This window comes from Prionailurus bengalensis, chromosome B3, assembly GCF_016509475.1.
Source record: "Prionailurus bengalensis isolate Pbe53 chromosome B3, Fcat_Pben_1.1_paternal_pri, whole genome shotgun sequence".
NCBI lineage: Eukaryota > Metazoa > Chordata > Mammalia > Carnivora > Felidae > Prionailurus > Prionailurus bengalensis.
The window spans coordinates 74762945-74784501 of record NC_057355.1 but is presented as its reverse complement, the minus strand read 5'-3'; the positions used below and the strand labels follow the sequence as shown (position 1 = coordinate 74784501).

General features: G+C 45.9%; 1 protein-coding gene and 1 long non-coding RNA gene across 3 annotated transcripts in view; one reads left to right on the top strand and one right to left on the bottom strand.

The window, feature by feature from the left end:
• Positions 1 to 60: 60 nt before the first annotated feature.
• LOC122468916 (dehydrogenase/reductase SDR family member 4) lies at positions 61 to 10788 on the bottom strand. Of its 2 annotated transcripts, none has more exons than XM_043555851.1 (8): positions 10658 to 10788; positions 9371 to 9548; positions 5516 to 5617; positions 3413 to 3483; positions 3264 to 3315; positions 2825 to 2959; positions 2346 to 2401; positions 61 to 578 (listed from the first exon to the last, which is right to left on the bottom strand). In XM_043555851.1, the coding sequence occupies exons 1-8, from the start codon at positions 10786 to 10788 to the stop codon at positions 464 to 466; spliced, it is 840 nt and encodes a 279-aa protein (XP_043411786.1). In that variant the 3' UTR covers positions 61 to 463. The 2 variants fall into 2 exon arrangements, with proteins under 2 accessions (XP_043411786.1, XP_043411787.1); XM_043555852.1 differs by lacking the exon at positions 2346 to 2401 and adding an exon at positions 1654 to 1705 and having other exon boundaries at positions 390 to 578.
• The window catches only part of LOC122468919, a 189899-nt gene continuing 179053 nt past the window's right edge, over positions 10712 to 21557 (top strand). The window contains exons 1-2 of the long non-coding RNA XR_006293351.1: positions 10712 to 10828; positions 11136 to 11258. This is a non-coding gene — a long non-coding RNA (uncharacterized LOC122468919). The remainder of the gene's footprint in view (positions 10829 to 11135; positions 11259 to 21557) is intronic.

Genomic DNA, 21557 nt, shown 5'->3' with positions numbered 1-21557 from the left:
TGCTTGGCTACCACATCTATGTACCCTGCAATGACAAATGAACACACCTACTCAAAGCAATACAGTCATCTGCATTTTATTTGCACCTCCCTTTGCAAGTTGTTGATTTTCCAACTGCTCTTTCCACCCAGGTTCCTTCAATCCCATCTCCCTCAAATTCCCCCATGCCCAGGAAAAAAATATTAGTTTTTGCCAAGGTAGACTCAGCTTTCCCAGCAGGCCTGCCCTATGTTCTCAGGGGAAGTCTTTATCTAAAGCTACAGCAACAGGGTGAATCCTCATAGGACCACACCTTGACCAGAAGGAAGGCTGGATCTTTTCAGAGGGCAGAATTGATTTTGGGGGTGAAGTAGGGTGTAAGGTGAGCAGTATATTAGGCAGAGGTGGGAAAGACTGATAAGTGCTGGAACAGTACTCAGGAGTTAGAGCCCAATCTCTGCCCTGGTGAGTTCTCTCCAGGTCCTCAGAGACGGGATGGGGTCCCTCCACCCACTACCACTGTTTCCCCAGTGATGTAGCTGGCGTCTTCAGAGCACAGGAAAGACACGATGCCTGCACACTCATCTGGTTTGCCTATCCTGAGGAATAAGAGAAACAAGGAACGGAGTAAATATCAAACAGGCCAGACCCCCTGACCTGGCCCTCAGGGCATGAATGTGCTTATTCAAAAAGTATCAGATGATTTATCAGGACCAGTGTATAAGCTTCTTGTCAATCAAAAAGGGTTACCATGAAGATAAGCTGTCATAATAAATACTGCCTAAATACTGCACGCTGTAAAAACCACCACACATTATATTCAAATAATACAGAGACACTCTGTGTTTTAGAGAATCAGGACACCACAATCCAAAGTCATACAGATAATCTGGTGAGCAGCTATTTTGTTTCACATGTGTGTATACTATTCAAGTGTCAGGTAGTCTGTAAGACAGTAAATGGTTTGTTTAAAATGATTCCATTTATATTGCTTCAATTCACAGACAACTTTTTCAGGAATCTGTTTTTGTCCCTTAAAGTTAGGTTCATTTTGTTTTTTTAATTTTTTTTTCAACGTTTTTATTTATTTTTGGGACAGAGAGAGACAGAGCATGAACGGGGGAGGGGCATAGAGAGAGGGAGACAAAGAATCGGAAACAGGCTCCAGGCTCCGAGCCATCAGCCCAGAGCCTGACGCGGGGCTCGAACTCACGGACCGCGAGATCATGACCTGGCTGAAGTCGGACGCTTAACCGACTGCGCCACCCAGGCGCCCCGAAGTTAGGTTCATTTTGTGAGAATGTGCTAATTCTCGGTGTTTGTATCAGAGATTGCATAGTTAGGGAACACTGTAACCTAACCAAAGAATGCTCTAGAGGTGGGGGTAGAGTAGGTACCTCAAACTTAGAAGGCCTGGATTAGTGGTTCTCCATCATAGCTGCACACTATAATCATCTTGGAGGCTTACCTTCCTCCCCACCCTGGCCTCTCACCTCGCGAAGAGAAAAAAAAAAAAGCCTAGGTTCTATATTGGACCAACTAAAAAAGAATCTCTGGGAGTGAAGCCTGAGCATTTGTAGTTTCACAAGTGCCCAGCTGATTCTAACGCACATCCAAGATCAAGAAGCATGGGTGTAGACATTCACTGAGGCTCCAGGATGACAATGCCCTTACTTGTTAGTGAGTTGTGAAGTAGGTGTGCAGCTCATGCCTGACATCAGAACAGCTTTGGGTGCACCTGAGGGGATCTGGAATGTTTGGACCAGCAAAGAGTAGGCCTTGCTGGCATGTGTTCTTGAGAGAACAAGATGGAGAAGCTAAAGAGAAGAGAGTTTCCAGAAGCCACAAGCTGGAGAGAGGAAGGGAAGTTAGAGGAAAAGGAACCAGACAAAGATACCTGAACAGTTTGGCTAGCCCTATGGGGAAGAGGCGAGTTTTCTTAGCAAGGGGAGTTTTGGGACTTAGTAAAGCTCTTCATTCCTTTTATTTGGATTGTAGGATCATCAACCTGAGCTCTGGAAACATGGCTTTTTATTCAAGGGGAACTAAAAAAGCAGGGTTTTGGTCTTGGTCTTGTTCCCTGGGTGCTAGGGATGCCCAGAGATGGAGGGAACACCCAGGTGGAGAGAGGAGTCAGGGTTTTTCTCAGAATGGTGCTCTGCTGAAACCCAGATGCCTGTGTTTGGTTTTTGCAATGCAGGTGGATCCCTAGCACATGCCACCATAGTGACACAGTGTTCATGGACTTGGGAAGTCTGTGTGTGCTCATGTTGTCTGTGGGACCAAAAGACAGCAAGCTGTGGGCTGTGTGAGGGACTGGAACTTTTGTCTTTGTCCTTCCTAACCCTCCCCTGTGACAGTCTTACCTTGTTATCTGCATGGTTTCTTTTATGCTCTCCTCCCTTTCCTTGTCCATCCACAACTGCAGGAAAAAGGGACATCTCTTTATGTGGCAGAAGAGGAGGACAGGGAGAGGAGAAAGTGCCACCCTTATGTCAGCTGAGAGGAAGGCTGGAGAGGACACCCTTTTACTTCTTAGTCCTCCTCAGTTCCCAGTTGTTTCCCTCCTCTGTTCCATTCTTTTCAGGTGCTAGTGAGGTTGTTGCTGGGTGTCCCCAGTTCTCATCCACTTAAGGAAAAATGAAACCACATGAGCAGAGGCTGAATTCCTGTCTCTAGTGCACACCTCAAGAAAAGCGCATGTGGGGTCTGATCTGGACCAGTGGCTGGTATGGGTTGGGGGGGAGGAATGTCAAAAAAAGTGCAGGGATCAGGGCGGAAGGTACTGGGCTTCCCCATCTGGGAAGATGCCCCTAGGGGTCCTAGGGGTCCCAGGGGTCCTCACCACACGGCTGAAGCTAGTCTTGATGAGTCCTGGTGCCAGGCAGTTCACCCTGATGTTCCTTTGGACCAGCTCTTTGGCCAGGTTCTTGGTGAGGCCTAGCAAGGCTGTTTTACTAACATTGTAGGGGCCCAGGCCCTGGGGAAAGGAGACAATGCATTAGTGTCTTTGTTTACAGTTCATTCTTGGTTCTTATAGTAAGACAGGACCAAGGGCAGTAGATAATAGGGCAGCTCCTATAAGGGAGGGTCCCCAGCTAGAAAACTGTCTTGTGGCTAACCCGCCTCTAGGTTAGGATTTGTGGGGGCAAGGCATCTATTTTGTGGGAGGGGGCTTGGTGGTGTGACTCCAAAAGGGGACACATACTAATTAGGATCACTGGGGGAGTGGAAAAACGCAGGACTGGGGACAGATGGAAGTAGCAAAGAAGGGGGGATCTTACAGGAAATGGGGTGTAGGCTGCTATGGAGGCCACAATCACCACTGAGCCGCCTCTGGAAAAAGAAGAGAATGAACCTCTTCCCAATGGGAACCCTGGCCCTCAGCCCGTATAAGGTCCATCACATTCACGCTCTCTCTCACTGTCTGTACCCTCGTTTCTCCAACTCTGGCACCACTGCCTTTGTCATGAGGGCTGTGGCCTTCACGTTAATGTTCAGAATCTGAAACAGAGAGAGAAGGAGAAAGAGCATGAGGGAAGAGCTGGAGAAGGCAGGGCGAGGAGGACTTATAGCAGGGTTCCTGGGATGTTTGTTGGGCCTGGTGCAGATCTCAGATGGTTTACTTGGACCATACAAGTACAGAGGCCAAGGCCTGGGGAAAAGCACCTCTCACCGGCTTATTCAGCTAGAGAATGATGCATTAGGTTCGGGTGAGAAGGAAAGGAACCTGGTTCTTCTTGTCTCCTAACCAGCCAAGTATGATTTGACCTATATTAACAGGGCTGCTTTGGACTTGAGCTGGATTTTCTGTGTTCCTTCCAACTAGGGAGAACTCGGAATTGGGTTGGCTTACTGGACCTGCCCCAGAGTGGGCCATGCTGCTCAGGGAAAATGTGGCCTGACCTTGGGCACTCGGGATTGTTTTAGCATTTCCCTGGCTTCTGAGCTTAAGGAGTGAGATGTTTTTGGCCCTCCAGGATGGACTGTCTGGCTGGATATTTATTGGAAAGTGGGATCATGACGGGAGCACTTTTGCAGGAGCTGGAGCACAAGCTACAGTCAAAACCCTGCATCCGTAATTTGAAACAAATGCATAACCCTCATTTATGTAGTTCTAGGCACTGCTGGGATATTCCCCTCCCGTGCCCCCATGCTGACTTCTTATTTTGAAAATTTTAATCTTACAGAAAAGTTGAAATAGAAAAACAATGAATATCCGGAAGGTACACTTTAGATTCACCAATTGTTCACATTTTGCCCGATTTGTCCTATCTGTGTATCTATATAGTTTTATCCCCCTGAACCACTGAAGATAAGTTACAGTCATCACAATGCTCTATCAGTAAAAACTTTAGCATTTTTTCCCAAAGAATAAGGACATTCTTACACACTACCATCCATTATCACACCAAGAAATTTAACATTTGTAATAATGATTTTACCTAATACGCTGTCCATAATAAAATTTCCCCAGTTGTCTCCCCAAATGTCCTTATTTAAAAAATCCAGAGTTTAATCAAGGATCAACCACTGAATTTATATTTGATGTACTGTGACATTTTAAAAAATGCAAATTAAAAAGAAAAATTACTTGGTTTAAAACTGATTTTCATGTGGTCTTTATTCAGACTGCTCATGAAAGATGTTTCTCTACTTTAAAGAATATCAATCAGGAACTGAGTCACTGAAGAGCATTTGGCACTTTGGTCTTTATGTCTGTGAAACACTGATAAACAAACTATAATATTTTAGTATCCTTAAACTTCAGTGTTGAGAAATTATTGATGACATCAGAGTAAAAAGCAAAACCATGGGAGATCATAAAAAATTTAGCATTTCCAAATCATGTGCGAATATTAACCTTAGTAAACAAAGACAAATATTTTAATTAAGGCTTTATAATTAAAAACTGTAGTGTGTGAAATATATCACAAATATAATTATACACGCTCACATTAAAACCAATATTCCACACTTGAATTTAGACATCTGGATCTCAGATTTTCTTGACACTGCAGTTAAGAAGAAAAGGGCACAGGTCTTTTGCCAAGATTATAAGTTATAAAGCGGTAACTTAGGTCATTTCACCAGAATTGATATTTCACTTAACTAGCAGCTATTAACATTTTCCAGCTAATGAGAAATAGTTCTTTTTTAGAAGCTGGAAAGGGGATGGGGTGTGGATAAGTTTAGGTGTATTAGCTATTGGCATATAGTTGCCATGTCTCTGCTGGAAATAAACCAGGAAGAGCCTGGATAAGCATGTAGGGGGAGAGAGCTGGGGAATGAATCACAAGAAGGCTAGCAAGGAGCAAATGGAAGAACAAAAGTGGGGAGAAGCAGAAATGAAAGAAGGGCAAGGAGAGAAGAAGCCACCCCCCACTTGCCCTTTACCAGGTGCACTCCAGGTGTGTGCAAATCACAAGGATTCCTCACATTTACAGTGAACTTGACAAATGAATTCTAAAAGCAGACTGAGTTTGTTCTGGCCGTTTTCTGAGGCCTGTCCCCTGCTCCTTTAATCCCCTCTCACCTTGTCCCACATCTCCTCGGTGGCATCCATTATGTTTCCAAAGAAAGGGTTGACAGCAGCATTGGAGACTAGGATGTCAATGCCCCCATGGAGGTTCACAGCCTAGAAGGAGGAGTAAGGTCTGAATTAGGACTGCAGGTCAGTAAGGGAGGTGCACTTATCAATGTTGATGAAGAATTCCTTCTTAGGAATGAAATGATGTCAAAATGATGTCTCTTTTTCATGAAACATTTCTCTCCCAAGCTACCCTAAGCTCTGCTGCTAAATGTTTCAGGTTGTCTAGTTTCTTTCTTCCTGCCCCCACTTCTAGGGCTGCTGCTGACCTTTTACTCTTCACACTTTCCCTTTGGGGAGCTCCTCGATGCTCATGGCTTCTTCAGTCCCACCTCAAAATCCATTTCTAGACGCTTTCTCGTTTCACACCCAGTCCCAGCCCCATTTCTCCAGTTTACTGTCCAGTTCTCCTTGACTGAGTTACCATTATCTCAAACTCAACCTGTCCACACCTACTTGAATGGAGAAACGGTTTTAAATAGGCCAACAGAAAGTCAACCCTGGAAGGGCCTTTAGACCACCCAGCCCAGTGTCCTCATGGTGAAGGTAACAAACTGTAGTCTAGGGAAGTGAATTTCTCAGTAATGATATAAGAGGGCTGGCCAGGAACAGGAGGCCTGCTCCCTGGGACTTTGGGAGAGGGCAAGTGGTCTGCTCAGGGCACAAAGCTAGTTAGTGGGGGCAGATCTGAGGTCAGCATCCCTTCTACCACAGAGGTAATACATAAGAGTCCTCTGAAAGTGAGTTGAGCTCTCTATGAAACTGACTACCCAGGAGCCACACTGGGGAAGGCACCAGCTTGGGTTTAAAGCGGTTTCACACTTGGTTATGATGTCATTTTCTCTCCCTGCCCCCCCCCCCCCTTTTGGCTTACAGGCATGGAAGATTCAAGGCAGAAACTGAGATTTAAACAGGGAAAGCCAAGAAAGGGAACATTTCACCTCGCTAATAAATTGTAAGTAGATGGCGAAGGCATGTGCCAGAGTAATGAGTGGCCAAACAGAATCTGCCAACAATACGTGACTCTGAAACCAGACGATGCATTTGCCCAGAATGGGCAATTCTGATGCCTTGGGCGAGCAGCACTAAATGGGCCCTCAATCAACTTTGTGCTTCATGATTTGGCGCACAGAGGGGTGTTATTAACAATGTGTACCATCTGCTAGCTCCCGTTTTAACTAATTATTCTTGCTAACTAGGTGCTAAGCTCAGTTGCTTCTACACTGCTGAAGGAATGCTTGGGCTGTCAACATGTAAATTTAACAAAATTTAAAACCACCTAAGCTTTTAAAATCAGTATGAATACTATCTGGTGCTCTGTAACTTTTGGTGTCCCGGCACAAGGCCCCAGCCACCTGCTTTGGCTCTGTGTAAGTTTCACCTATGGATTTTGGACGAGCAAAGTGCAGAATAAGCTAAAAAGGGATGTTGGGGGTGGGAAGCCTAGCAGCTTGGAGAGGGGAGAAGTCTAGGTTTTGCCCAAACAGACAGAGAACCATAGAAGATTAATGAGAAAGGCATTATGACTACCCAGGTGTCTCTTAAGCCTGTTCTAAATTGTGTGATCACTACACAAAAGTGATTAGGAGTTGGGTGCTGTTTTCTGATAGATATATTTTTTAGAAAAAATACCATCAGGTGGAGAAGCAGCCGATCTAGTTTCTGCTCTCCACACCTTTGAGAAGCTTCGCTGTGCAGATTTAGAAGCTGCTGGATAGTAACCATCCTTAAGGGAGGAGCTTTTTCCAATGCAGGCTAACAGTTCTTAACAGGCAGAACCCATCTCAGATTGCTAACAAGTACCCTATCCTGTTCTCCACCGAAGAGTTGTTTTTGACTCATCCTTCCTATTTCCCATTTCTTAACACCGGGTTAGGAAGAAAAAAAATCTTGGTTGGTTCCCACTAGAGGTCTCTTGGGCATATCCATTCTGGTCCCACTGCTGCTGCTCCAGACCTGAATGACAGAAACAGCTTCCTTGCTAACATCCTTGGCTCAGAGTCTTTTCTACTCTAATATATCCTCTTACCAGTGCCAGATTATCTTTTTAAAATGTAACCATTTTCATCATGCTCAAACCTCATGTGGCTTCTTATTTCCTCCAAGAACATCCAAGCACCTTTGGCAAGCTCTGGAGGCCCCTGTCGCTTGCCCTTCCCACCAGCACTCCTGAGCCTATGCTCTCTGCTGTGAATTCACAGGGCTCCCTCTACCCTTCAGTCCCTCCTTGGTTGGCTGCTCATTTTGCGGGGTCATTTGAAATCCTGTCCCAACTCCATCTATCCAGTCTCACGCCCTCCTCGAGGTCTAGCTCAAACCCCACTTCTGAGCCAGGGCTGTAGGACTGGTTAAGTGGAGCTGGTCAGGGTGAGAGGTTGTTTCCCTGACAGGATTTGGACATTAAATTGCTATGCACATTTCATATGGCCAGTCAGCAATTGGCCCAGGATTCTAGATGGCTCCCTTCACCCTTGGGATCAAGGTCCTAATCTCAGACACTGTCCAGCAGCCTATTCCAGGAAAGGTGACTTTCTTGGACACACATTTGGCTCTCTCCAATGCTCATTCGAGTATCTGCCAGATGGTTCCTTAAAAATGGAATGACTTTATATGGTCTATTATATCACGGTTTACCATTGTTTAAGGTATCCCTCTTCTAAGATTACCAAATTATTTCTTCCAGCCTTCCTATCTGTTCACACAATCCCTTACTTTCCATCTAGGGTAGATTCTTCTTTCTACTCTAGGGAATAAAGCATGTGCCCTGAGCCTGACGGAAGAGTGGCCTCCTTTGCCAGATATTCCTATTTTCTTGGGTAGCTGGGAGGTTGGTGCCAAATACCAATTCTGACACTGTCTTAGACTCTTTTTCTTTTTTTCCAAGTTTATTTATTTACTTTGAGAGACAGAGAGAGCACATGCGAGCAGGGGAGGGACAGAGAGGGAAGAAGAGTGAGAGAATCCTAAGCAGGCTCTGTGCTGTCAGCGAGGAGCCTGAGGTGGGGCTCAAACTCATGATCCCTGAGATCATGACCTAAGCCAATACCAAGAGTCTTATGCTCAACTGACTGAGCCACCCAGGTACCCCTTAGACACCTTCTCTGAGACTAAAGTCCAACTGTGCACCAAAGGCCTGACCCGATGCTAATGGAGAAATGCCTGGTGGTCTGTAGTCAGCTTGGCTGGTCTGGGTTGACTTACAGCTCTTCCTAACTGGCTGTGGGAACTTGGGATGTCGCTCCAGCTTTCAGAGCAGAATGTTCTGAATGTTCCAAAACAGGGAGAATAGTCCTTGCCTTGCTTGGGTTGTTGTCAGGTTTAGAGATAACCCATGAAGGCTCTGAACAAAGTGAATGGCACACAGTAGGTGGTTGAAACATGGTGGGGTTCCTCCTAGAGAAGGCACTCGAATCTATAAACTAAAGACCATGGGATTGATTATTAGCCCAAGGGTGGGAACATCTATTTTGTGATTGTATTTACCTTTCTCGTCTGCCCAATTAGATTGGAAACTACTGGAGACCCAGAACCAGCTGGTTTTCTGGGGGACCCAAGGGATGATGCAGAGTTGAAACATTAGAGTGGTTTTTGATTCTCTGACTGGGATGGGATGATTCTCAGAGACATAATAGAAAGGCACACAAAAATGTGCTGGTGGATTGGTGCATAACGCATGGTTATGTTTTAGTTAATAATGCGGGCTTGGATCACACCAGTGTTATCTAGGAAAGCAGGGAAGTAAGCTTAGACTGGCTCCCTTCTGCCACCTCCTGGCTCTCTGCCCATACCCTTGCCGCTCACCGTGGCTACCAGTCGCTCCCGGTCCTCGGCCTTCCCCACGTGGCACACGGTGCCCACCACGCTCAGCCCCTCCCCCTGCAGCGCCGCCACTGCCCGGTCTACGTTCTGCTGCTTCCGGCTGCTGACCACCACGTGGGCCCCGTCCCGGGCCAGGCGCCTGGCGATGGCAAAGCCAATCCTATGGGCAGAGAGAGAGTCAATGCCAGTATGGGGGAAATGGTTGAGAGATGGGCCCTGGAGTCAGAATGCCCGGGCTTGAATTCCAGCTCTCCATCTGTATGACCTGGTGTCTACCTTACGTGTAAGAGGGCTAATGGCATAGCCATTACCATACAGATGGACATGCTTCACATGTTTTTAACACTCATTTACTTGTTTTTCCTATGGTTTTGGCTGTCAGGCTACATTCCCAGGCACTGACATTACCTTCCACAGGCACCTTCACAGTGACAGTCCCCATGCCCTGTAGGGACTGAAGGGAGAGAAATGAGCTAGGGGTGTAGCAACAGCCACTTCAATGATTAGAGGGTCTCACTCGAAAGAGCCCCTGCCCCCCAGATACCTTCCTTACTAGTCTACATCATCTTAAAATTCTGTTGTTAATTATGTTTTGGGGTGTATGTGAAAGGGTGGGTCTCTAGTAAAAAAATGTAAATTTTTTACAATACTCTCCTGGGAGTAAGGGTTACACATTTTGCAACTGTTGGCTATTAGCATTTCGCATACATTGCATTTTAGATTTGCTGGCATCTAGCAAAGTCCTGTGGGGATGAGAAACAGGGATAGACAAGAACGGTGGGTGAGAAACAGGCTGGGCAAGGGCAAAATGTACTGAGCTAAACAAAAACCTGGACGCATGGGTCTTGTGTCCCATCTAGGTGAAGGGCTCCAAATGGGGAGTCTGGAACATTTCCATAGTTGATGGAGGCAGAGGGACCGGATTTTTGAAATCTGGACTGTCTTGGATTTCTGGTGTTTGGTCTTCCCAGACTCTAGGGGGGGCCGTTTGATTGGGGCAGCCCGGAGTTACTGGGAGACTGGATTTATGCAGGCAGTACTGAGGTGGCGCAATTGAGCCAGAGGCAACAGTGGGAGGAGACTGGCAGAAGTGGAGTCAAGGCAAGAGGATTCGGTCAGGCTGCAGGCCGACCACGTGGTTCTTTTCTTCTGGGGTCGGACTCTTCCCGGGAGTGACGCTTGAGGACTTGGGCCGGGAAGCAAAGATCAAGGGGATAGTACCTGTTTCCAGATAGTGGGGGTCTCAGAGACTCCGGCCCGGGCACTCACCCGTCTGTGGAGGCCGTTACTAGGGCCACCTTATTGGCGAGCGGGCCCTGGCGTGCCATCCCTGAGCTGGCCTTCCGCACAGACTCCCACGCCGGCGCGCAGCAGTTCAGCAGCAGCCTCGCCTGCTGCATGGCCGCCGGACCTTAAAAGGCTCTGCGCCGCTCAGGATAGGTGACTGCCCGCCCCGCTCCCCGCCCCGCTCTCCGCCCCCCGCCCGGCAAGTCCCGCTCAGCGTGGGCCCTTCACACCCGGAGCCGGTTGTGGCCGCGGGCGCCCCCTGCTGGCGCACGGCCGCCGCGCCCCGCCGTCCTCTGCGGCTGTGGAACAGTGCTGTCTGCCAGGGTTTCCTCCAGGGGCCCGTTCAGACTTCCGCACAGACTTCCCCACCCTTGGCAACGCTCTCCACCCCCATCTGCTTGACCCTATTATTTGTTGGGGTGGCGGAGAGAGCTTTGAATTGATTGCTTTTCTTTCCCAGAACTTCAAGATGGACCTCCTTCTCCAAGAAAGTCTGGGTCTACGTGTGTGATAGCTCACAAGAGGGCAAATGCTTTGAGATTGCCCATGGAAGTGAAGCCTGTGGTCCTCGCAGAGTCACCAGGTGAGGGTCTCAGATGAGGGTGGAAGAGCCTGGGAGACAGATGTGATGGGGAGGAGTAGCTGGGCTGGGTCTAGCACTTCACACTGGCTCAGGGTCTCCTCCATGCTCACAGTCCTGGAGGGCTGACTCTGATCACTGTGGTAACCAGCATGCAGGGAAAAAGATCCTGACTGGACAGGACTTTTCATACCCTCTACCGTAAGAGGACTGCCCCATTGTACAGGGCCTAAGTGGTAACAAGAGGTGAGAGGATCTCCCAGCCAGTGGTGGAAATACAAACTCAGGAGTACTCAATTCTCCATAATCACCATGTCCCCTGGTCTTAGCCTCCATCCTAGTTCAATAAATATTTATTGAATGTAAAAGCACTTTAAAAACTGGAAACTACTAAACACTTAGTGATTATTGCCACCATAGAGTAATTATTATTGTTGCTACAGGCCAGGCTCTTCATCTGTAAACAGAGGATGCTGGAGGAGATGATGAATAAAGTCCTCTCTAGCTGTAAATTCTGTTCCAAGACTTCACCCTACCCTTCTGTGGAGTAGGCTGAAATGATCTCCCTTCTGGGTGTCTGGGAGAATTAATAAATCTGGATGGCTTGTGGGATGCTGTACAAAGGCCCCAACAGATCCAAGTGTTAGTGTCTGAATTGGTTTAACCCAGTGGCCTCCAAAATGCCAGGCTGAGATGTGCTGATCCATGGCAAAGTTTTCACTCGTTCAAGGCAAATTGAGACAAATAAAGATAATATAGTGAGTTTCATAAAGCTAATATTGTTTAATTTAATAGTTCTTTATTTTGCTCCTTTTTTGGAGGGGGGTTCATCTTTTTGTTAAGAAAAGATGATGAAAGCAGATGGGTAAGTTGAAAAATGTATTGTTATCTGGTGAAATCACCAGTTTGGCAACTCTGTGTCAGTCCATACAGTTAGAGGAGAGAGAATCCTCGTCTGTGAAATTCTGGGGATCGCTGTTTAATAGAATTCATGCTTGCTAGAGATTCACTTAGTATATGTATAGTTCTGCAGAGCAGCTAATAAAGGATTTCAACATTCAGAAGGGGATGTATGGGTAGCGAGTGATCTATCAGGCATGCACTGGATTTATAGTATATTCCTCAACCAAGAAGCTACAGCTGCGGTACTCAGCTTTGGTACTCAGCATATCCTGATGAGATAAGAGAGCTTACGTCTAATTTTCCCCATGCCCGGGGAAAACTGACTCTCTGACTGGTGCCCTTGTGTCTGAACCTCATGAATTATTGATGACAGAGGCTGGATAGCGTGACACTCCTCTTCCTCCTCCCCTGTTCAGAGCTAATGCACTGTGGGAACCCTTCCCAGTGCTCTCCACCTGTGGGCCTGTGGGGAGGGTATGTAGGACTGGAGAAGGGTTCTCAGGGCTTTGGATTCAAAGGGACAGGCCTTCAGGGCATATCTGATCTCTCTTCACCTCTTGCTCAGAGGGGCTGAGGTTGGGTAGAGAGTGAGGGAGACCATACTTCAAAGAGCAAAGGGTCTTGAAAAGAGAATTCTGGTCAGGAAACTTGGTGAATATCACATGACCCCTCCTTGTCTGGGCAGGGTTGATATATGACCTCTGGCACCATTTCTTTTGGGACATTAGCGAAAGGATCTGTGAACTGAAAAGGGTAGAGGGAAGGCAAGGAGTGTGGGAGTCTCTAGCTGCTACTCTTCATCAAGCTGACTTGTTGGAGATGGGGACAGGAAATCTTTGGGGGAAAAACACGGGTGTGTAGGAGTCTCTTTAAATGGGGAACTTTAATAGGCAATGGGATTGCTTTTGTGTGTATGGAGGTGGTACTGATGAGGGAGGATAAGGCAAGCTGAGGGCAAAGCAGAGCTACCTCACCCTCCCCCCACCCCAAGTGGGATACCTATGACATTTCCGCAGGCACTCCTGGCTGCCCAAGAACAAAGGAAAGGAGAAAACAAATGGTTAACTGATAGAGATCACAGTCATGCAGGACAGGAGTCTCCACCAGCTTACAAATATCTTAGTAAATTATAAGAAAAAAAGCAATCTTATCAATAGGCTAATCTCCAAGACCTATTGATGGGGCTTTGGGGTGATGGTGGGGGTTTGGAGCTGATGGCCAACAAAGAATTCTTGAAGACGTCTTTGGTACAAAAGTGATTTTATTAAAGCATGGGGACAGGACCCCTGGGCAGAAAGAGCTGCATTGGGGTTGTGAAGAATGACTGGTTATATACTATGGACTTGGGGGAGGTAAAGTCCAAAGGGAAGTTTCCAAAGAGATTTTCATATGCTAAAGACTCACAGATTACTGGAGGCCTAGCTGTTGTCAAGCTAAGGTTGTTTTTCCCTCTGGCAGAGCCTTCATATTAAGACAGTAGGGAGTTTGTGGACTTTAGGCTATTGATGATTGCCCCCCCCCCCCCTTATTTTTGTCATTGTCCTAAAATATTTGTAAACTGATGGAGACTCTTTTTTTTTATATATATATTTTTTTTTCAACGTTTATTTATTTTTGGGACAGAGAGAGACAGAGCACGAACGGGGGAGGGGCAGAGAGAGAGGGAGACACAGAACCGGAAACAGGCTCCAGTCTCCGAGCCATCAGCCCAGAGCCCGACGCGGGGCTCGAACTCCCGGACCGAGAGATCGTGACCTGGCTGAAGTCGGACGCTTAACCGACTGCGCCACCCAGGCGCCCCTGATGGAGACTCTTAATAGTTTAACCATCTGTTTTCTGTCCTTTGCTTTGTTCTTGGGTAGCCAGGAGTGCCTGAGGAATTGTCACACATATCCCACCTGGAGGTACTGGGGAGGGGGGGATGCTAGCTTGTACTCTGCCCTCAGCTTGCCTTATGCTCCCTCATCAATATGGACTCAGTTTCCTGGAGCCCCAGTAGTGATGTGGGGAACAAAGGCAAAAGGAAATGGCACATAAAACTAAATTTCCTTTTAACCTGCAGCCCATTGACAATTACTTTGAGGCCAATATGGGGTACAGCATTTCTCCAGGGACCCCCTACAGTCATAATGTTAATGCCTTGATAGAGGGAAAACAACCTTAGCTTGACAATAGCTAGGCCTGTGGTATTTCAGGAGTCTTCTTTAGCATATGAAAGTCCTTCTGGAGACCTCACTTTTGCCTTTACCTCCCCAAACTCCATAGTATGTATATAACCAGTCACTCTTCACAACCCCAGTGAGGCTCTTTCTGCTCACGGGTCCTGTTCCCGTGCTTTCATAAAATCACCTTTTTGATACCAAAGACAGCTCAAGAATTCTTTCTTGGCTGGCGGCTCCAATCCCCAGTCACTCCAAAACCCCATCAATACCATGTGCAGATCCTGAGGAAATGCCTTCATTATTGAGGAGTATATTCTGATCTTCCTCGAGGGCTGACATTCACTTGGGATGCAATTTTTTTTGACATATTTTTTAATGTTTATTTATTTTTGGGAGAGAGAAAGAGCGCAAGTGGGGGTGGGGGTGGGGCAGAGAGAGAGAGGAGGAGACACAGAATCCGAAGCAGGCTCCAGGTTCTGAGCTGTCAGCACAGAGCCCGATGCGGGGCTCAAACTCACGAACCATGAGATCATGACCTGAGCCGAAGTCGGATGCTTAACAGACTAAGCCACCCAGGTGCCCCCACCTGGGATGGAATTTAAATCTTCCATTTTGCAATAATCATCCTCGATTGGTCATTGACACTAGTCAGGACTGGGCAGCAGGGGAGGGCTGTGGGATAACAACCACCTTTACTGAACACTTACTAAGTGTGGCAAGTGTTTGGTGCTTTTTATACATTTTGTAGACCATTTCTAATCTGGTAAGGTAGGCATTTTTATCTCCATTTGTGAAATCAGAGTGAGTCATGACAAGCCAACCTGCTGTGTATGTTGAATAGCTATGCTTCATTTTTCTGACTTTGTTGGAGAATGACAGATTTCATAGAAATTAATTTCCTCTGAGTTGGAATTTAACTGTCAGCACCAGTGCACTGTTGTTTTAATCATTAAATATCTAGTCTTTAAATTATAAAAATAACACATGTTCATGATTTTAAAAAGAGACAGGTTTTAAAGTGAAAAGTAAACAAGTGACTCTTCCCTATGCTTCTGCCTGCTCCCCATATAGCTCCTGGTCTTGTGTATCCTTCTAGAAGTTTCTATGCAGTTACGTATATTTTTCCCTTAAAAATGTTTCCCATGAATGGAATAACACTGTATATGCTGTCCTTCAAATTGCTTGCTTCTTTCCTTTCTCCCTTTTTCTACCTTTCTTTCATTTCTTAAAATACATTCTTAGAAAATGTTCTGAGTGGTACACAATAGATCTACTTTATTCTCTCTCTCCCTTTTAAAAATAGCTGTACAGTATTCCATTATGTGGATATTCCATAATTTATTTAGCCAGCCTCCTACTGATGAACATTTAAGTCACTTTCAGTCGTGTGCTATTTCAAATAATATACAACCTTGGGTGTCTGTATTTTTTGTGTTTGGTGCAAATGCGTTTGTACCCTGGGTCAAATGTTTTAAATTGATGGCCAAGGTCAAATTACCTTAAAAATGGTTTGACCAGATCTGATGGATTTGTTTTTCTAAAGTGAGTTTGCCTGTTGTCTTACCCTCTTGCACATAGTATATAGAATGGTTTAAACCTTGGTTGATGGCATAAAACTCAGTAATTATGGCAATAGACCCTGGCCTAAGTGGCTGGGAGCCCATAGAGATTGGTGGGTCCTGCTGTGATAGTAAAAGGTAGAATTCAGTAGGCAGAGAGGGAAACACTAGGACTTGAGGTCCCTGGGTGGGGAAAAACACATATTTTGGAACAATGCTGGGAGTGTCTGAACAGCAAGCCCCCTCAGGCTTAAGGTTCCTCTTAAGAATGTAACAGGTCCCACTTACTCCCCCTCATGTTCCCATCAGGGCTTTGACAAAAGACCTGATTAATACTAAGTAGGAGTAAAGCCTATGACCCACAAGGAACTGTATGGCCATAGACCACCCTTCATACAATGGAGTCGAGCCAACCAAGCACCTAGAGTTATCCAGTCAGTAAGGGTAGATAGAACCTGAGAAGGAACAAGGGGGCGGGGGGGGGTGGGCAACCAGAACCTTATAAATTTTTTTTTTTCAACATTTATTTATTTTTGGGACAGAGAGAGACAGAGCATGAACGGGGGAGGGGGCAGAGAGAGAGGGAGACACAGAATCGGAAACAGGCTCCAGGCTCTGAGCCATCAGCCCAGAGCCTGACGCGGGGCTCGAACTCACGGACCGGGAGATCGTGACCTGGCTGAAGTCGGACGCTTAACCGACTGCGCCACCCAGGCGCCCCAACCAGAACCTTATAAAACAAGAACCCTCACCTGGAGTCCTCAGGCATTCGCTTTCGGATGTCTCCTCTCTATAAAGAGAGCTTTCCTACTATTCTTCCTTTCTAATCTATTTCTCTAATAAACTTTTGCCTACTGCTTATTTTGTGTCCACCTCTTCATTTTTTGAAGTAGTGAGACAATGAATCCCGGATATTGAGGTAAAAAAATCCTGTAGCACTCCTGACCTGTGACTTGCAGACCTGAGGCATACTCAGTTCTGTCCATATTTGCCACTGAAGATGCCAGCCAGTGTTGCCAGATCTTAGGATTTTTTAAACAGAAGGTAGAAATCTGGATTTTAATATGAACTGTTTGATTTTTGAATGTTGGCAACTAATTTACTTTTTTTTTTTTTAAAAGATAAAACAAAACAAAAACCTCCAAACTAAAGCAATGAATGTATCTGTCTGTGTCAGAGACTGACTTGGTCTGTGCCTGTTTAAAAGCAATGTCTTGGGGCGCCTGGGTGGCGCAGTCGGTTAAGCGTCCGACTTCAGCCAGGTCACAATCTCGCGGTCCGGGAGTTCGATTCCCGCGTCAGGCTCTGGGCTGATGGCTCAGAGCCTGGAGCCTGTTTCCGATTCTGTGTCTCCCTCTCTCTCTGCCCCTCCCCCGTTCGTGCTCTGTCTCTCTCTGTCCCAAAAATAAATAAACGTTGAAAAAAAAAATTTTAAAAGCAATGTCTTGGGGTACCTGGCTGGTTCAGTTGGTAGAGCATATGACTCTTGATTTCAGGGTTGTAAGTTCAAGCCCCATGTTGGGTGTAGAGCTTACATTAAAGAAAAAAACTAAAGAAAAAGTATACATGCAATGGCTTATTAATTTTGTGAGATAATTGATTTATCTAGAATCTCATAACTCTATTGTATAGCTTATTCAATTTCTGGTTTTTCAGTTTTTGTCCCTGATGGCTCTGTATTTAGGCAATTGTTCATGAATGCCTTTTAGTTTCATTCATGCAGTCACCGTACAGATCCTTTTCAGGGACTCTGCAGCAGTGGGCAAAAGGTTCTTGTAAGACAGGCATTGGCTTCGTTTTTCCCTCATGCCCAGGATTGCTTTCTGCTGCTGTGTTTGGCAACAGGTGGGGGTGGTGGTCCCCAGTCTTATCAGCAAGTAGCAGTTGGTTCTATCCTGGGCTTCAGGGCTCTCTGCAGCTGGTCACTTCTGGGAACTCCAGGATTATAGCTTTCCTGTGGTTTCCATGTAGGTGCTGAGATGCTGACTTTGGGACAGGGACAAGATGGGGAATGCTGCACTTCCCCAGATGTCTTATCCTTCATTCGTCATGATTCCTTTGTACCAAGAAATTCACTGGGGAATTGTGGGTAGTGCAAATTACAATATAAAAAAAGGGACAGATCCTGCAAAAGGGATGCCTAATATGATTTCCTCTTGGGTCCCTTATGGGCACAATCAAATTCCTAGCCCTGTTTTCGAAATTGTTGTTTCCCCCTCTCCTCCCACAGAGACCGTCCCTGTGGCAGACACAGAGATGCGGAAAACAGCTCAGATCCTCTTTCTAGAAAGCACTCGTGCTGGCTCTTGGGAGCTTGATTAGCTGTCAGCCTTCAGCTGACAGTTAACACCTTCTTAGGCTGGCCCCAGACAATTCTGGGGTCCAGAAAAAGATCTTCCCATTTCTGCCTAACATGGGGCTCCTCTAACAGGCCATCTTTGCTTTAGAGCTTCCTGTTGGGCTGGCATTGCTGTCAGATCTGCATGAGGTCTAACAGCTCCTCCTCCTCCCCTTCTCCTTTCACATGTATTACTCCAACTCAACCCTTCTGACTCCTGACTCCAACCAGGCTTTGCTTTGCTGAGGTCTCACTGGCAGTCTCTTTTGTTACCAAAACCCAAGTTTGGCTGCTTGGCATTTGAAAGCCCATATTCTAGAGACAAGTGTTGGTTGGAAAGGAAAGGTTGCTTTATTTAGGAAGCGGGTAACCTGAGAAGATGGCAGACTAATGTCCAAAGACCATCTCCAAAGGGGGGTTTTTTTTAAGGGGAAAGCTCCGGGAAGTGGTGAGAGTCCACAAGCAATGGTACAGCAGTTAATTATTCTTGATATAATCTCAAGCAGACTGGCTAGCATCAGGGAAGGCTAATTTCTAGTGTGGTCAAACTTGATCTTCTTAGAACATCTGGTTCCTTATTTCCTTAGAGTGAGTGTTCTGTTGAAATCTCTAAGAAGCTACAATTAGTCAAGCTATAAACTAGAGGGCACAGGTCAATGGGTTAAAGATAGATAGCCTTTAGGGCTGCTGAAAGCATAGTTACATTGTCTTCAGAATCTTTCCAATGCAACAACAGTTGTTCTCCCAGAGGATCTGTCCTTGCCCTAGAATCAGAGCATCAGGGCACTCTGAAGCAAGTTTCCTGAAGCTATTAATTCCTGCCAGTTTGACTTTTCTGATGGGGGGGGCATTAGTAGAAACTTGCAGGGTGGGCTTTGACTGTCTCAAGCCAGTACAATAGTGCAAGTCCTGTTCTGGAGCTCCATGTGTTTTCTTGCCTCTCCTGAGATACTCCATTTTCCTGTGAGGAACTGAACACACACACACACACACACACACACACACACACACACACACTCACAGAGCTTCCAAGAACCAACAGCAATTCTTAGGGATAATGCAGTCTGAGCTACATTTAGAAAGAGGACTGTGTCCCTAGAGGTGCCAGCTTGCCCTCTGGAGATTACATGGGACATTATTATGCAAAAGCAGTTTCAGTCCTTTTGCCCTGCTTTTTGAACTGTGTGAGAGGCCCATGGTATGACATGAATAAGCCCTGTCACAAGCCTTGCCAAGGGACAGAGCAGTGTACTTCTGAGGGCTTTCTCCTTATTGGGCCAGATCAAATTCTTGAGCACAACTGTACTTCCTTTAATCTCTGCAAAGGAAATGGGGGTAGTTTAAGAATTTATTGTCCTTCCACCTCAAGCAAACCCTTGGGAATGAAGGGGATGGGTGTTTTTGTCCTTCCAGGTACATGTGCTCTACCCACTCATTTTGAATCTCAGGACATAGGGACTGTTCTTACCTTTTGATATTTCATAAAAAAGCCTCAAGAATCATACACTACCCATGTTCTGCACCTTGTTTTTTGTTTTTTTTTTAAACCTTTTGTTTTGAAGCAATTATAGACTCAAAAGTAGTACACAGTGTCTCCGTGTACACTTCCTTCAACTTCCCCCAATGATGACACCTTACAGAGGTGACATCTGTAATACAATATCAAGACGCAGGACATTGACATTGATACAATACTGCTAACTAGGGCAAAGATCCTATACAGTGTTCATTTTTTTTTTTAATTTTTTTTTTCCAACGTTTATTTATTTTTGGGACAGAGAGAGACAGAGCACGAACGGGGGAGGGGCAGAGAGAGAGGGAGACACAGAATCGGAAACAGGCTCCAGGCTCCGAGCTGTCAGCCCAGAGCCTGACGCGGGGCTCGAACTCCCGGACCGCGAGATCGTGACCTGGCTGAAGTCGGACGCTCAACCGACTGCGCCACCCAGGCGCCCCTACAGTGTTCATTTTTTATGTGCACTCATTTTTGTGTGTGTGAGTGTGTGTGTGAGTGTGTGCACATGCTCCTTAACTTGTTGGTGTATTTTGGAGATCTTTGGCTAGTGAGCAGTATAGATTTATTTCATTCTTGTTCCTTCTTTTATTATCTGGATGAACTGTCATTTGTCGGTCCCCTGTTGACGTCTGCTTTACTTGTTTTTGGCTTTTCTCTAATACAGCTGATGATGCAATAGTGTCTTTGTCCACATAACTAGAAGAACTTGTACTAAGCCCAGGTAAATAGTTAAGTCATAAAGCAAAGGGTATGTGCCTTTGACATTTGATAGAAATTGGCAGTTGACCTCCAGAAAAGCTTGCCCTTCTCCGGTCTCAGGGAATCTTCTAAAAGGGCAATTCATTGTGCAGGTGTCCATTTCATCACAACCTCACGGCACATAGTTTCACCAAACATTTTAATTTTTGCCAGTCTGGGTGAAAATAAATTTTTTTTTAAATTTACATTTCTTTATTAAGATGATTGAGTATATTTTTTTTTAAATTTTTTTTTTCAACGTTTATTTATTTTTTTGGGACAGAGAGAGACAGAGCATGAATGGGGGAGGGGCAGAGAGAGAGGGAGACACAGAGTTGGAAACATGCTCCAGGCTCTGAGCCATCAGCACAGAGCCCGACGCGGGGCTCGAACTCACGGACCGCGAGATCGTGACCTAGCTGAAGTCGGACGCTTAACCGACTGCGCCACCCAGGCGCCCCTGAGTATATTTTCATATGTTTACAGGTATTTGTATTTCTTGTTTCATAAACAGCTTATTCATGTCCTTTGTCCACTTTTATTAGGTTGTTTACTTTGTTTTTTTATTTATTCTTATAAATTCTTTATGAAAGGAAGTTAACCATTTGACTGTGATGTGTTGCAAATATTTTTCTCAGTTTGACTTTTGAATTTATGTCTTTTTAAAAAATTTTTTTTTAACGTTTATTTATTTTTGGGACAGAGAGAGACAGAGCATGAACGGGGAGGGGCAGAGAGAGAGGGAGACACAGAATCGGAAGCAGGCTCCAGGCTCTGAGCCATCAGCTCAGAGCCCAACTCGGGGCTCGAACTCACGGACCTCGAGATTGTGACCTGAGCTGAAGTCGGACGCTTAACGGATTGAGCCACCCAGGCGCCCCTGAATTTATGTCTTTTTAAAAAAATGTTTATTTATTTTTGAGAGAGAGACAGAGACAGAGAGGGTGCAAGCAGGGGAGGGGCAGAGGCAGAGGGAAACACAGAATACAAAGCAGGCTCCCGGCTCTGAGCTGTCAGCACAGAGCCCAATGCGGGGCTCAAACCCACGAACCTTGACATCATGCTCTGAGCCAAAGTTGGACGCTT

Excerpts from the sequence above, each read along its gene's own strand:
- LOC122468916 (XM_043555851.1), bottom strand. The coding sequence starts at position 10,788 with ATGCAGCAGGCGAGGCTGCTGCTGAACTGCTGCGCGCCGGCGTGGGAG. Across the intron at positions 5,618-9,370 it reads GGGAGCGACTGGTAGCCACG|GCTGTGAACCTCCATGGGGG; the intron begins GTGAGCGGCAAG and ends TCCTCCTTCTAG. Across the intron at positions 3,484-5,515 it reads CCGAGGAGATGTGGGACAAG|ATTCTGAACATTAACGTGAA; the intron begins GTGAGAGGGGAT and ends TCTCTGTTTCAG.